This window comes from Cyprinus carpio, chromosome A7, assembly GCF_018340385.1.
Source record: "Cyprinus carpio isolate SPL01 chromosome A7, ASM1834038v1, whole genome shotgun sequence".
Taxonomy (NCBI): domain Eukaryota; kingdom Metazoa; phylum Chordata; class Actinopteri; order Cypriniformes; family Cyprinidae; genus Cyprinus; species Cyprinus carpio.
The window spans coordinates 43456357-43473255 of record NC_056578.1 but is presented as its reverse complement, the minus strand read 5'-3'; the positions used below and the strand labels follow the sequence as shown (position 1 = coordinate 43473255).

The 16899-nt window shown below is 41.8% G+C and overlaps 1 protein-coding gene across 2 annotated transcripts; it reads left to right on the top strand.

The window, feature by feature from the left end:
• The first annotated feature begins 529 nt into the window (after nt 1–529).
• LOC109048615 (E3 ubiquitin/ISG15 ligase TRIM25-like) lies at nt 530–16046 on the top strand. Of its 2 annotated transcripts, XM_042761227.1 has the most exons (8): nt 530–923; nt 1257–1265; nt 3320–3954; nt 6080–6175; nt 6289–6522; nt 14855–14877; nt 15000–15145; nt 15523–16046. In XM_042761227.1, exons 3-8 carry the CDS (start codon nt 3331–3333, stop codon nt 15729–15731), a joined length of 1332 nt encoding a protein of 443 aa, XP_042617161.1. In that variant the 5' UTR covers nt 530–923; nt 1257–1265; nt 3320–3330; the 3' UTR covers nt 15732–16046. The 2 variants fall into 2 exon arrangements, with proteins under 2 accessions (XP_042617161.1, XP_042617162.1); XM_042761228.1 differs by lacking the exon at nt 1257–1265.
• The last annotated feature ends 853 nt before the right edge of the window (nt 16047–16899 follow it).

Here is a 16899-nt window from a genome sequence, read left to right as displayed (position 1 = left end):
GAAGAGCCTACTCTTACTTGTATAGTTCGGTCAGATAAAAAACAAAAACAAACAAAAAAAAAACCTCATTATCCAATTATACATTCTGTCTTTACTGCCCAATCTGTCTAGTTTAATTAAAAGACCGTCTTTCCAAAGCACGTCCTATGCCTTTTTGATGTCTAAGAAAACTCCCACTACGACCTCTTTATTTATTTGTGCCTTCCTGATATCGTCTTCCAAACATGAATCTGCATCCATAGTGTTTCGTCCTTTCCTAAAACCACTTTGATATTGAGATATTAGTCCTTTACTCTCAAGCACATGATGCAACCTATTCATAGCCATACGTTCCATTAATTTACATATATTTGATGTTAAGGCAATCGGCCGATAGCTGGACGCTTGTGAGTGAAAACGTGATTTTGCTGTGCACTGACAGAAGCAAGCCGCGATGACGTGTGACGCAGCATCCTGATACACTGGTCACGTGCTATCAAACGAGCCTTCTGATTGGTTGACGTCAGTAGTCAGCGCTGCTGTAGCCAGAACGCAACTGGCATATTATTAATAACTTCAGTTCAGTGCGGCACCTGAAAAATAAATATTTTTAAATTCTGCTTTTAATCAGACGTGCTTGTTACCCGTATGGTGTTTTGCAACAATGTCATAACTGACAGCAGTTTAAAATCTTGCTAGCGGAAATGCGAGAGAGTGGGCGGATCATGAATGAACTCTTCTTCACAATAAGAGCAAACAACACGAAGAACCAACCGGAAGCTTCACGCGACATCGATTCTCAGGTTTGTGCGGCTGTAAGCGCTTATAGATGATTCACAGATGATTGTACACGCGTGTCATTAGTTTATACGTCTGTGTAGATCTAGCAACTCAACAAGTGCATCAAAACAAATCTGTGGATTCTTTCAGAAATATAATTAAAAGTAAGTGTTAAGCGGCTGCATGTAGGTCAGTACTAACATGTGTGAGATTAAGAGCACTGAAGAGAGCAGGGCTTGTCTCTGTGTGTGAGTGCTGGTTCATAGTGTCTAGAACACGAGGGAACCACAGAACAGTGTGTTTGTGACTGAATGAGAGTGTGTGTGCTGTGATCTTCATTGTGCTGCTGTCAGGTGTGTGTGTGTGAGAGAGCTCTGTTTGTCAGCCTCGTCTGTGGATGTGATGTGGTAGTTGTGTTCAGCAGTGATTGTAACAGTTCCTCTGCGGGATCCTATCCTTATCCCTTCCTCCTTCCGGTACCGTCCTTAAGATTCTTTCTGCTGAAGGTAAGCTGTGCTTCATACACACATTATTATAATTCACAGTTATAATGCTGTTGTTGTGCTGTCTGCCTGTCGGTACCGTTTTTAGGATTCTTTGATGAATAGAAAGATCCAAAGATCAGCATTCACATGACATTACAAGCTTTTGTAACATTGTGTTATATAGATTATAGAAATGAATACTTTTATTTAGCAATGATGCTTTAAATTGATCAAAAGTGATGATAAAGACATTTGTAATGTTACAAAATATTTCTATTTCAGATAAATGCTGTTCTTCTGAACTTTCTATTCATCAACTGAAACCTGAATAAATAATAATAAAATAAATAATCGAATGATTAGAATGATTTCTGAAGATCATGTGACACTGAAGACTGGAGTAATGATGCTGAAAATACAGCTGCGCATCACAGAAATACATTACACTTTAACAGAGATTCACATAGAAAAAAGTTATTTTAAAGTGTCCCTATTATGCAATTTTTAAGGTTCCTAATATTGTTTTGAGGGTCTCCTACAATGCAACGTCAAAAAACACTTTTGTTTTCTCAAAATATGCATTTAATATCACAAACGATTCAAAGCGCTGCTTTTATTTAACCTTATTTTTATTTTATTTTTTCTATTATGTCTTTTTTACATTCCCTTATTGTATAGTTTTATCTTATATCTTATATTTGATCTAGATTTTTAGGCTCTACTGTTAGTGTTATCTGTATGCACCGGGGGTCTGAGAGTAACGCAATTTCGATTCTCTGTATGTATGTACTGTACATGTGGAAGAATTGACAATAAAGCAGACTTGACTTGACTTGACTTGACTTGAAATATTCAGTCTCTCTAAACCCCTCCTTTCCATGAGCATGCTCCGCTCTGATTGGTCAGATGGCCTGCTCCGCTCTGATTGGTCTGCCGCGTACAGCGGTGTCAGAAAAGATACGTCCATTGTCAAAGTTCAGTATTTTGAACGCTCGATAGAAAATATGAACATCTTTTATTTATCATACTTGTGATTAAGTGGAGCAGCTGATCCAAATAAACAGGGTACTGATCCATCTTTCAAGAGTAAGCGTTTAGTGAATCCCGCTTTGAACTCCCTGATATTGTTTTATTTTATTATTATAATTTTTTTAACTCCTCAAAGAGAATGTGTTTGTGTTTGTGGGCGGGGTCAAGTTGTTCGCGGCCGGCTAGCGTAGAACATAGGCAGGAATTATGCAAATGTGTAGCGGTCACTAACGACTCGTTCAGGCTGTAGAGAGTTTCTTTATTTTGGGAGACGATAACTTTATTTACCGTTCACTTTCAGCTTTACAGCTTCGCTGATCGTTTACATTCACATACAGCTACTTTACACACTGCATGAAAGGCTCTATTGGAAATGGCATAATAGGGACACTTTAAATAGTAAAAATATTTCACAATATTGCTGCTTTGGTTGTATTTTGGATCAAATGAATGCAGGCTTGGTGAGCAGAAGAGAATTCTTTAAAGACTGGTAGTGTATAGTGCTAGCATGCAGAACAGACAAACACAATATCAGCATTTTATTTATTTATTTTCCCCTAGCTATGAACCGATTGTTGGTGCTTGGACCGTAATGATGGTCACCTGCAGGAACTTTGGTAACACTTTATTGTAATAGTCCTCTTTAGGTGTTCTGCTACCTAAAAGTAACTTTGCAGCTACATGTCAACCAGCAGTCGTTGGAGTATTAGTAGACTGTCTGTATAAAGGGTTACTCCACCCCAAAATTAAAATGTTGTCATTAATCACTTACCCCCATGTTTTTCCAAACCCATAAAAGCTTTGTTCGTCTTCGGAACACAATTTAAGATATTTTGGATGAAGACAGGGGGGCTTGAGACTGTCCCATTGACTGCCAAATAAATAACAGTGTCCAGGTCCAGGAAAGTATGAAAAGCATCGTCAGAATACTCCATCTGCCATCAGTGATTCAACCGTAACGTTATGAAGCGACGACAATACTTCCTATTATTTTAACTGTATTGTTAACAGTAGCTCTAGATCTGTTGTGGTCCGGCTCTCCACAGGTCTTCTGATCATGGCGACGTCTGCTGGAGACAGCAGCATTCTCGAGGAGGAGCTGACGTGTCCAGTGTGTCTGGATCTGTACCGTGATCCACACCTGCTGCCCTGCGGTCATAACTTCTGCCTGCCCTGCCTGCGCAGACTCAAGAGCCGCTCGGACCACGGCCGTCTGCGATGTCCCGAGTGCCGGCAGAGTCACCGCAGCTCCGCCAACTGGCAGAAGAACTTCAAACTGGCCAACATTGCTGACAGTATCCGGCGTCGTGGCCAATCAGAGCGCTCCACCCAGAGCCGGAGCGACACGTCTCTCAGAGCCGCCCAGGTTCACTGTGATTACTGTCCCGAGGACGCCAGCGGAGACGGGAAGGGTCCAGTGGCGGTTAAAACCTGCCTGAAGTGTGAAGTGTCCATGTGCTCGCAGCACGTCCAGCCTCATCTGGAGCTGCCGGCGTTCAGAGAGCATCCGCTGGTGGAGCCGCTCGGAGACATGAGGAAGAGGAAGTGTCTGGAGCACGACGAGATGTTCCGCTACTATTGTCTGGATGAGCGCTTGTTCCTCTGCAACGCCTGCACCATCGAGGGAACGCACTCGGGACACGCCATCAAAACACTGAAGAACACCATGAAGGATTTCAAGGTAGGTCCGCTGTGTCCAGGCCCAGTGACTCTTCTAACATCGGTTCACACTTAAAACTCCAAATAGGGTTTCTGTAATCAGATTCCAAAGCGTTTTGAACCCCTTTATAATTTATTTAGTGTTTTACAATTATGATCAGACACAGTGATTGTTCATAGCAGTGGAGTCTCAGGCATTGTGGTACAAGGCTGTGTTTCTAGTGATTGTTGCTTTCTAAACACTACTTCATGAAGCTTCAAACCTTTACGAACCTTTTATTTCGAATCACTGGTAGGGATATGCCGGTATCAAATTTTCCTGTTGCGATTAATTGATAATGTTTTGTCATGGTATACGGTATTATCACGGTATTGAAATTTAGTTTTAAAAAAGTGGTCATAATACAGTATAACAGGTTAAATAACTTTTTTCTTATAACAAAAATAACTGAACATTTAAATACAATAAAGCAATACAGAAAAATATATAAAGTTAAAAGTTTTACACATTAAAGTGCTTTGTTTTTACAATAAGACCTCATTAGTTAACCTGTTTAATGCATTAACACAAGGCAAGTGCACATTTTGGAGATACACAATGGTAATTCACAAGTGCTTTACCATAAAAGAAAGTAAAAATACATGAAGAAAAATAACCTCAAAAATAAAACAGCAATTTAAGTATTTAGAACAAGGCCACTTTTAAAAATAGAAAATGATTTTACACGATAAAAATAGTGCAACATAAAATATAGTGTAATCAGTTCGGACATCGCATAGTGCTCATTCAATTACACAGCTTGAGCAATAGCTACATTTGCTACTGAAGTTACTAATCTTTGTTAAAAAAAAATACAAGTCTTATTTCATGTTAGCTCATTAAATAACACAGTTGCAACTGTGTTAAATATTGGAATACCTAAGATTAATTAATGTTCAGAGGAATTTTTCAATTGGCAGTTTGTTAACTAAAAAAAGCCCTAAGTAAAGTGTGAATGAACAATAAAGAATCAAACACACTTTCAAACACTATCTAGGGCATGTGTGTAGTCCAGATTAAAAAAAAAAAAAAGTTTGAAAATAAATAGCCTATTAAGTCTAAATATTAAAGTATTTGGCTCTGTGATGAACACCATAGCAAATCCACAAATCTGAATCGCTATTTTAAATTATTTTAAAAAAAATGGTTTAGAAAGTAGCAGCTGCTTTATTTATGGGGTTTACAGGGTAAGGGCTGCAGTTTAGCGCCATCTGCTGTCAGAGAGTGAATGTGCTTTCATTCAGCGCGTCTCTCACGTGTTCCTCCATGTGCTTCTCATGCTTGCTTGTTTACATCAGAGCCTCATGTCTTTAAAGCAGCATACAGCCGTGTTGTGCATTTTGAGCAGTTGATGGGGAAAATATTCTTAAAATGCATTCCAAATTCTGAATAATTTGTAATATATAATTATTCACGGTATTTAGAAGTGCCCACGACAAAAATATATATAAAAATAAAAACCTCTACAAAATGACTAAATGTAAACATAAACAAGTCTAATCACTGGTTTGAAGCACCTATCAAACTGCCAAAGTCACATAACTTCAGTAAACAAGGCTTTGTTTCGTCAGAACTGAATCATGCTGATTCTCTGAGATAGGATTTGTAAACAGTCGTCAGAACAGTGAATCGTTTTGGAAGAAATTGGTCCAATTGATTCAAAGCTTTGAAAAGCTGTGTTTTCCATCACTACTGGAAATTCATTAGTAAAAGTCTTCGCTCATTAAATCATTATTAGCAGTTTGATAATGACATCTGGAGATTTAGAGAGAGATACATGAATTTCACTATCATTCTTATTCATCGTACTCTTCTTGTTGAAAATAAACGTCTGGTTCAAACATACAGTATATGACTGAATACTCAAGTACTGGCATTTATCATTGTGTAGCATTTACTGCTTCAGCTAACAAAGTTACAGCTATTTTCAGCTCATTTTAATACATAAACCATCCATTTGATGAAGTGCAGTGCTCTTTAAGATGGCGGTGGGGATTCTCAGAAGGGAAGTGTGTGTGTGTGTGTGTGTGTAAAAGTGAAGTGAAACAAACCAAGTGTTGCATGATCAGCAGATGTGAGCGCTCTTGTTCTCTGTTGTTTTCTCTAGGCCTATCTTGACATTCAGCTGCACAAGACCAACAGAAAGATCCTTAAGGCAGAAAAAAATCGACTGGAACAAAAAGAGATTGAACGGCAAAACAAGGTGAAGTTAGTTCTGTGGCATTAGTTTCTTTTACAGACTAAGCACTCTGTCCTTCACGTCTTGTTTAATGTTCATTAAGTTTTTAGTTTTACAGAAAAGCTGATCTCTTCTAGGCCTACCGGGACGACACAGATCAACACCTGGATGCTTTCCGAGAGACGTCTATTGCACACCTGGATGCTTTTCTGTCCTCGCTGCGTGAATGTATCAGCGCTCGTGACGGTGAGCAGTGTTCGGGAATCCAGCAGAACCTGAGTCAAATAGCACAGGATCAAACCCGTCTGCAGGACGTTCACTCGGGCTTTGAGAGGCTTCTACAGGAGAGCGACGCTTTCCAGTTCATCAAGGTACATTTTACACACACACGACCTGAATCCTAAAATGATCTTTGACTGTTCTTGACAGAAACCTAAACTGTTTTGTTGTCGGATTGAAAGAAAGACAGTGGTTGAAGTAATTTTAACCTAGTCTGACGTCTTTAGTTTGACTGTCAGCATGAAGTCTGGTCCACTTTGCAGTTTATTCTGGCACAGAACTGACCTCTTAAAAGGGAAAATGGAAAGCAACCAACTACAGCTTTAGTTTTTACATAACAATTTAGGGTCAGGTTTATCTGAAATGGTTTCTATAACAATAGTTGACAGATGTGATGGGAAGAAAAAATTAAAAAAAATCACCACTCCCCACAAAAAAACACAAAATATATACTCTCTCAAAACACAAAACCAAAAACACTAGCGGCCTCCATAAAAAAAAATTATTTTTACACACTTGTGACACAGATCGGAAATTTCTGCATAAGCATCTGTTTGTGACACCTTTTTTTGTTTGCCTTTGCTCAGTGACTCATTCATTTAACGATTCATTTTTCCAAACTCCTCCTTTGCGTGACGCTAAACTGCTGTGATTGGTCTGATGATGCAGTCTGTGGTGATTGGTCTACTGCGTGCAGCGCAGGTCAATAACAGAACACCCATCACCATTACTGAGCCCACAGATCGGTGGTAAACACCCAAACAGTCATGTTATATGTGTTAGCCCAATGCAGAAACATACTGATACAGCACTGCAGTTTGTACACTAACGTATCGCTCTATTCTTTATCAGAACTATAAGAAATAACAACGACAAACATTCACTATTCATCCATACATTTCTAGACAATTGTGAGTGAACAGATATTGCTGTTAGAAAGAGACCTACATGTCATCCGGAGCGAACACAATACACACAACTAAACACATATTTTGCAGGCTACAGTAGGCTTCAGAGTACATGACGGCAAGATATTAAAATAATTACTCCACTTTCAGAATAAAAATATCCTGATAATTTACTCACCCCCATGTCATCCAAGATGTTCATGTCTCCCTTTCTTCAGTCGCAAAGAATTTATCAGTCGCAACTTATATAACGAAACGATCGGTAATTTTCTTTAAAAAAAAAAAAAGAAATAAAAAATACACACTTTTTGCTGGTCTTGTCTAGCCACCGCGATGTGTACAGCGGTTCAAGATACGTCTTAAAACTCCCAACACTTTTCTCCTCCAACTTCAAAATTGTCCTACATCATTGTTAAAATTTATTTATCCTTTTTTTTTTTTTTTTTTTTTTTTTTTTTTTTTTTTTTTTGGAAAGAGTGTTTGACCATCCTTGCATGTTCACTTTGTAAACGCTTCTGCAGCGATTTCGGATGATTTTGTGTTTGAGGAGAAAATGAGTTGGGAGTTTTCAAAATACCCTAACTGTACCCTAACTAGGCATGGGCCGGTCTGAGATTTTGATGGTATGATAACCTTAAGCAAAAATATCACGGTATTGTTGTTACAGCTCTGAAATGTTATTTTTATTTTTTTTTAAATCCCACTGGATACAAAATATTTTGTTTTTGCGCAACATACAGAATATTAGAAAAAGTAGAGTTAGTTTTTTTTTTTTCTTTGATTTGTTTCCTAAAAAAAAAAAATAATAATAAATAAAGACTGACATCTTTATTTAACATAAATATGTACTTACAGTTATTTAAATTAAGTTATACAATTCATATACATATCATTTATATAATTTAAAATTTAGTTATATAATAATAATCATACACATAATTTGATTTAATAATAACCCAATTTGAAGCAAAAACAGAATGTTCTGACAAGCTTTGTGAAATGTACTACATGCCTGAAGAAACAAACAGCAGAAGCTCTGAATGAGATGCAGATTCATTCTCTGACAACAGGAGGCGCCTCTGGAACACAGATACAGACCAGATACAGCGTTTCCTTGGTTACCACTGTAAACAAAGCTGCTGCTGAAACACTGCTTTAATATGAACTATACAGAGACCAGATGAAAAGAAAATACCATGTAAACTTTACAGAAGACAGCCAGCTGCCCTCAGAAACACATTCATATAAACCCCCAAATCAATATTGAAGATTTTCTTCCAATAGTTCGTGCATCATGAACAGTGAGTGATCTGCCTGCTACAGTATTTTTCTCTGTGCATCCGTCTTCAGCATCTCTGACCTGTGTTAACGGGCGTTAACAGACTTCATATTTTACCATAAATTACATTTATGTCCCATGCCCATGCCTAACCCTAACAGATCTCCCCTCACAGTGCAGAGCACAGTGTCTTCTCCACAGGAATCCGCCGTGGTGTTTGAGGGAGGGGAGGTTCAAGTTTTCGTGGGTCTGCGCGCAAAACAAGTGGGTGGGCATAAATATGCTAATGTTTCAGTTTGACGTCACTTTGAAACAGCTAAAGAGTCGTTTTAAAAACAACTCGTTTTCATGACTCTGAGTCGACTCTTTCTTTTGAAAGACAATAACTTTATACATGGTGCACTTTTAGATTTAAAACTTTGCAGGATGTTTTCATTCACTTAGAGCTGTGTAATACACTGCATGGAAGGTGATTTTCAAAAATCCATAATAGGGGCACTTTAAATCAGATTTATATACCTGATATCTGAAGATCTGACCTGCGTGTAAACACATAAATCTGCTTCTCAATGGAATAGTCTTCATAAAAACCCGTGACTGATCTCTGTAGTGCCTCAGTTCAAGTGTGAAGCGATCATCTCTTCCTCTTTACTACTAGTTAAAGCGCAAAATAAACACGAAAGAACAGCAGAAGATATTTTGTTTCAAATGCGGAAAGACCTCAGAACACACCATTTTTCAAGTTCAAGTCCACCGACGTTAACCTACTCTTGTCTGGTTTGTTTGTCGGACAAAACAGCAGATTCGCTGTTATGATTGGTCAGACCACCTGTCAATCAAACTCCTGGCGAAGGGTGAATTCCAAGCTATAACAAGGCAAAGAAGACACAAACATAACTTTTCTTAATATCAAATTATGAAGCAGATGTTTCCTGCATAACTCACACAAAAACCCAGCTTCTTTTATTGAGGTTTATAGGTAAGAGACTCACAGAAACATTCAGGAGCACAGAAATGTGATTTGAGCCACAGGCCCATTAATTTTATGCATAAAATATATTTGCTACTGAAAGCTTTAATACATGTTTTGCTGTATATCAGGGTTATTCAAATCTTGCCCTGGAGGGCCAGTGCAGAGTTTGGCTCCAACCCTGATCAAAGTCACCTGCCTGTGATTTTCTAATGATCCCAAAAACTTTGATTAGCATGCTCAGGTGTGTTTGACTAGGATTGGAGCCAAACTCTGCACCGCATTGGCCCTCCAGGGCAAGATTGGAATAACCCTGCTGTATATGTTTTAATCTTAACACATTAAATTTGTTAACTTCAAAATTCTATACCTAATGATAAATGAAAACCACTGTTATTGTATCTGTTCAGTGAAATTTGTGCTGCAAACATTAATGACAACCTGTCGATGCTGGCATGTAATCATGCTAGAGCCACTCAATGTCAATTATATCAATAATTCAGACTGAACTTTGAACATTTATATAAATAATTTTCATTGTTCATAACCTTATGGTCAATGTGTTGCAGGAAGCGATCACCAGTCATTTATTAATCGATTGGATCTGTGCAAACGCAGCCAAACGTTACGAGATGCTGCGTCGAACGCCTTGGGGAACGCCTTTGTTGAGACCGACCCTGAATATCATGTGCAATCTGTCCAATAGAAGGGCGTGACGTCATGGGCGGGGTGACGTAACGACCAGGAAGCTATAAAAGCACATGCCGAGCAGCTGGCTTCAGCTTCGAGTAGGGAAGCAAGCGCTGGCAGGGGTGCCGGGAGTATGGCGATGCAACGCAGCGTCTCATTCCTTCGACGAACTAGGGTTCCATTCGTAAACTTGGGACATTCCTCTTCAGGAATTCGAGCTGCATCGAACGCTTTGGGGAACGATGTGCTCACACTGCCAGACTTCCAAATCCCTGCCTAGTGTGTATTCGAAGAGCACAGCTAAGGCGAGAGAACAGAAGAGCCAGGAGTGGATCGCATATCTAGATTAAAAATCTAGGTAAAATCTGATGAAAGTAGAGGGCGTGGACCATCCCACAGCGCTGCAGATGTCCAAGAGGGACACACCTGCTGAGAAGGCCTTAGAGGCCGCCATTCCCCAAGTATAGTGAGCCTAGACTCCCAAAGGAGGGGGAAGACCAGAGGACTCATAGGATATGTTGATAGCCTCGACTATCCTCCGACTGAGGGTCTGCTTAGATGCAGGAAAGCCCCTTTTAGGGGGACCATAGCATACAAGAAATTGGTCTGATTTTCTCCACAGGGCAGCTCTGTGAACGTATGCGTCCAGCGCTCGAACTGGACAAATACAATTTAGCTTTTCCTTGTCTGGCTCCTGAAAGGGAGGCGGGCAGAAGGCCTGCAGTACTATGGTTTGTGACGTGAACTTTAGGAACATAAGCCCCTCAAGGGTATAAAAATGCTTTGGCCATTCCAGGGGCCACGTAGGTAGGGGCCACTGAGAGGGCCTGAAGATCTCCAACTCTCTTGAGAGAGGTGATCGCCAGTAACAGGGCAGTCTTAAGAGTCAGATGTCTATCTGAAATATCTTGTATTGGCTCGAATGGAGCATTACAAAGAGCCTCTAGAACCACAACCAAGTCCCAGGGGGGAACACGGGACCGTACTGGAGGCGTCAGCCTCAGCACACCAAGGAGGAAACATGTAACTAGGGTTTACCCACTGATTGATCATTGAAAGGGACATGGTAAGCAGCAATGGCCGCCACGTAAACCTTTAAGATGGAGTGAGTTAACCCCGCAGAGAGCCTGGCTTGGTGAAACTCCAGAACTGTACCAACTGGGCAGTTAGCTGGGTCAAGCTGGTGGTCTCTGCACCATGAGGTGAAGAGTTTCCAACTCAGGGCGTACAGTTTCCTCATTGAGGGAGCTCTGGATTGGAGGAGGGTCTCAACGACCACCTCAGCTGAGAGACCGGATGCTATGAGCTGTGCCCCCTCAGGGGCCACACCCACAGTTTCCACAACTCTGGGCGAGGGTGAATTATCGTGCCCTGCGCCTGTGAGAGTAGATCTGTCCTGATCGGAATCGCAAAGAGGTCCACCTGGCCTTTGCCAAACACTCTTCATATCTGCTTCACCACCTCGGGGTGAAGCCTCCATTCCCCGGGCCTCTGCCCCTGTCTCGACAGTATGTCTGCACCCACATTCAATCTCCCAGGAATATACACTGCTCTGAGCGAGAGGAGTTTGTCCTGGGACCACAGAAGGATCTGGTGTGCCAGCTTGTACAAGGGGCGCGAACGCAGACCTCCCTGGTGATTGATATAAGAGACCACCGATGTGTTGTCGGCATGCACCAACACATGGTGACCTCTCAGGTCTGAGAGGAAATATTTCAATGCTCAATACACAGCTAGCATCTCTAGACAATTGATATGCCATGTCAGATGGCAACCGCTCCACAGACCGTGGGCAGGATGGCCACTCATGACCGCACCCCAACTGGTGAGGGACGCATCTGTTGCTAGCGTTACACAGCGACAAAGAGCTCCCACCACCGGGCCCTGATTCAAGAACCAAGGTTTCTTCCACATGTCTAAGCCACGAAGGCATCGCCACGTGACCTTGATCATTTGAAGTGGATTCCCCCTCAGGGAAAATCCCTTGGTCTTGAGTCACCACTTTAGGGGTCTCATCTACAGCAGGCCAAAAGGTACCATAGTTGGACGCAGCTGCCATCAAACCTAACAATCTCTGAAACTGTTTAACAGTGAGTGACTGGCCTTCTTTGACTCTCTTGACTGACGTGAGGATCGACTCGATATGAGCTGGAGACAGACGTGCCTGCATCGTGGTCGAATCCAACACTACGCATAGATAGGTGGTTCTCTGAACTGGAGAAAGTACACTCTTCTTGGTGTTCAGTCTCAAACCCAGCTCCCCCATGTGAGCGAGAACGACATCTTGACATCTTCTTTGACTGAGCTAAATTCAACCAATCGTCGATATAATTGCGAATGCGGATGCCCTGCATACGCAGAGGAACCAGAGCTGCATCTACACATTTCGTAAACGTGCAGGGTGAGAGTGCAAGGCCGAAGGGAACCTCAGAAACTTCCTGTGTTGTGGAATGGAGACATGGAAGTATGCATCTTTGAGATCTATTGTGACAAACCAGTTCTCGGATCTGATTTGAGCTACAACATGCATGATGGTGAGCATTTTGGACTTCAGTGACATAACTGAGTGGTTCAGCTGACGTAGATCTAAGATTGGATGCAACCCCCCCATCCTTCTTTGGAACTATGGAATACCGGCTGTAAAATGGTCTCCTTCCTTAATGGGGTATTCACTTCTTGTTCCAGAGCCTGCTGGGGGCCGACTAGTGTCGGGATAACCCCATTGAATCCCGGTGGTGGAGAGGCGAACTGAATGCAGTAGCCTTTTTCTACCATGCCCAGGACCCAATGAGATGCATTTGGCAGTAGTTTCCACACTGCTTAATAATCTACTAAGGGAATTAGTCTCTAGAGACTGACCACTGGTGTAAGAGGCCCCCAAAGGGGCAGTGAGCCTCTCAGCTCCGCTACGCTCATGGGCAGAAATAACTGACAGCAGCGCTCGCTGGAACCCGCTGCACCCTGAAACTCTGGCAGGGTTGGCAGACCGACCTCCCGAGGGCACTGAGGTGAGACGGGCACCGTATAATGAGGTGGACCGCGCTCTACCCCAGTAGAGGCGCCCTCTGTACTCCTGAGCCCCTGGTGTCAGGATCTCTTTGTTGAGGACTTCCTGGCCTCAATGATTTTCCGAAGGCCTGATTTGGGCTTGGAAGTCCCCGACTCAGAGCGTCGCCGAGGCCCTTGGTCCCGACGTGGGGGAACACGAGAGGCGACACTCAGTCTCTGTACCTCACAGTATGAGGAGCTGGTATGTCGCATGGGCATCTCCCGCCCAGATGCCCCACGAGAGCGACGAGGGAGGAAGCTATGGAACGCTGCCGCCTGTTTGTGTGCCTCCTGGAACACTAAGGCTGCCATAGACCGCCCAATATCACGAGCGGTCTCTTTAGTGGTGCGGAGGGAGAGATCAGAGGTCCGTCTAAGTTCTTCGAAATCTTCGGACTTGATCCCCTACCCCCTATACCCCCTATTGCTTTATACCCCCGCTCTCCCAGTCCCACTACATTGCCATAGTGATGAGAATTGGGGCTGAAGAGGCGGGTAGAATATTTTCGTTGTGGAGATCGGGAAAAAATGGAAGACTCCGGCGTGGAGATGGTTGCCTCGCCCTCAGGAAGTGCTTATCTAACTTGCTTCTCTGCGGCTCAACATGTTTCTCGGTAGGCCAGTCGATCTTTAATCTGTCTACCGCACGAGTAACCACCTCCAATAGCTCCTCATATTGTGGCGATAGGGGTGGCGAATCCCCACTGACAGTCTCCACGTCAACCTCCTCGGAGGAAGAGAGGTGAAGTGCCGTTCCCTCGCCCTGGGGGGAAGAAACCGCAGAGCGTGCTTCCGAACCCAGGGTTTGGGCGTTGGATCTGGCAGATGAAGAAGGAGATAAGGACTGGCCCATCTCCATTCACTCTGACAGATCCACCTGCGAACCCCACGAGTGCAGCTGCCGTTCTGCCTCAGCAGAAGTGGGGCCATCACCACGGGGAACGCTGGTGAAGGCTCCCTCCTCGAAAATTGCCCTCCGGGATCAAAGCATCCGCATTGGCAATCGTTCACAATGCGAACAGTCGGCCCCCTCGAGAGCCGACTCAGTGTGCTTCAATCCCAGACAAACCATGCATAGACTGTGTGTATCCCCGCTCGTGATGTTGCGAGGGCAGGGAGGAACACACAATCTATAACGCGATCTGGAATCGCCCTTCAAATGTCTAGTCTTCGCCTTGCTCTTTAGACAAACAACAATAAATCTTTTTAAGGAGGACTGACAGACAGACAACATGCAACACAGAGCGGTCTGAAAGACGACTTTTTGACTGTGCACATGCTTTTATAGCTTCCTGGTCGTTACGTCAACCCGCGCATGACGTCATGCCCTTCCATTGGACAGATTGCTCACGATATTCAGAGTCGGTCTCGCCAAGTGCATTCCCCAAAGCGTTCGACGCAGCTCGAGTTCCTGAAGAGGAACTGAGTGTTCCTCGTTGTGCAGTTTGAACCAAACCTACATTTTAAAAAAAAAAGTTTAAATATTTAATATAAAGAATATAATATAAATATTTTTGGGTTTCTTTCAGGAATACAATTCATCTATAAAAAGGTAAAGCAGACGTTTGATTCACACATTTACATAAGTGTATTCGGTTTGTCCACAGTTATATTATCTTTTAAAACACTGTGTGCGTGTGTGTGTGTGTGTGTGTGTGTGTGTGTGTGTTTCAGGTACCGGCGACTGCTGAGAAAGCCTCTGTTTTTCCCTGATGAGGCCACAGTTGACACAGAGCCGCTGTTTGAAACGATGGAAGGAAAGATGTGTGAGTTCATTGATGAATTGCGGCAGCACGCCAGCGCCCTCCTCAGCAGCGTCTGTGAGTGCGAGACACACTCATACAGTCTCTTTTTATTAGACATAGTTCCCAGGCTATTCTACAGTCTTATATATGAATGAACCCTGCCAGTCTCACACTACGAAGAGGACAGCAGAAAAAATAAACTGTGAGACTCAAACACGCTGTGCCTGCTGTAGAGTGAAATTACTGTAGCACGTGTTTAAAGATGAAGTCATAGGTTCAGCGTTGTATTAAAGTGGATAATCTGATCAAGATTGTTATTTGTCTTCAAGTCTCAACTTCTGGCATCTGGAACTTCACGACGCTATTCTAGTATTTTACTGTAAAAATGACATCTGAACATCCAGTCTTGAGCATTAAGAGCGTCTTGTTCTTTTCTTTTTTTATTTCTGAAGGTGAATTTGAGGGAGGAGATGCTGAAGAGGAGGAGGAGGATGAAGAGGATGATGAGGAAGATGATGATGATGATGATGATGATGATGATGATGATGATGAGGAGGAGGGTGAGGAGGAGATGAGGAGTGAGGAAGAAGAGGACCAGAACCTCACTGACTCTGGAGATGAAGAATATTCCCCAGAGGAGGAAGAGGATGAGGAGGACTAGCAGAAGATGATCTGCTCTTGAGTTCCTGGAGCTGAAGTCTTCATCTGAAGGAGAACGAGCCGCGTCTCCTGTGATCTTACAGAGTCCATGATGCACTGATGCTGTTTGAAGAGTGTGTGAGAGTGATGAGGAAACACAAATATTTATACACAAGAACGATATAATATAATATAGAAGGAGGGAGGGGGGTTAAAAAAGATTGACTCATTAAAAAAAAAAAAAAAATCCAATCAGGTATGTTTAAAAGCTCAGGGTACATGAATGTCAATTTGGGATGGGCTCCATTTGCACTTTTTTTTTTTTCAAGTTGCAGTATAGTTTTGGCTTTTTCTTTCAGATCTCAAGACGGGGAAAAATAATAAAAAGTAAGAAATTATGTCCTGACTAAAATATAGTTTTCATAACAAAAATCAACCGTTTTTATGCCAAATATTATTTATTTTTGCATCAAATTAACACCTAAATATGTGTATACACTTGGAGGCAAAAAAAAAAAATATATATATATATATATATATATATATATATATATATATATATACAGTAGGATTGCCATAAACGATTGTTTTGAGTTTTCTTTTTAAAATGCAAAACGATTCAAACCCAGAACTTGTGGACTTCATGAGTATAAGAATATATTAATCAAAAATAAGTGAAGAAAAATGTGAATAAAAATAAAATCCAAGTTTATAAAGAAGATTAAGCGCTGACAAACATAGTATGCCATATTTTAGTCTATAATAGACAGTAGGTGGCCATCCAAAACGTTGTTTCTAACCGCTGCCGCGGCGTCTGCAAAGTGCATTTGCAGCTTTTGACCGCTGAGTGGCGCTTTAATTACAAGTTTTCAAAGCATCAAAGCAACGCAAAACGTCAGCTTTACCTCACCGTTTTTGTTATATTTGACTGCAGTCGGTAAAATGAAAGAAAACAATTTAATATTCACAGATGAAAGTTTAGTCCTTATGAAGATATGTGCGTTTCTTAGAACGAATTCAAGCAGGATAAATGTGAAGTCTATGAGCCTGTGCTTAAATTTTCTCTACACCATATTTTAGATTTGACACATTTAAATAGTGTGCAGTATCATTTATATAATATGAATTGTTTGTTATATTATTCAAAATAAATTGTGGTTTACTTTGCATCGGAGCATTAAGAGTGGTAG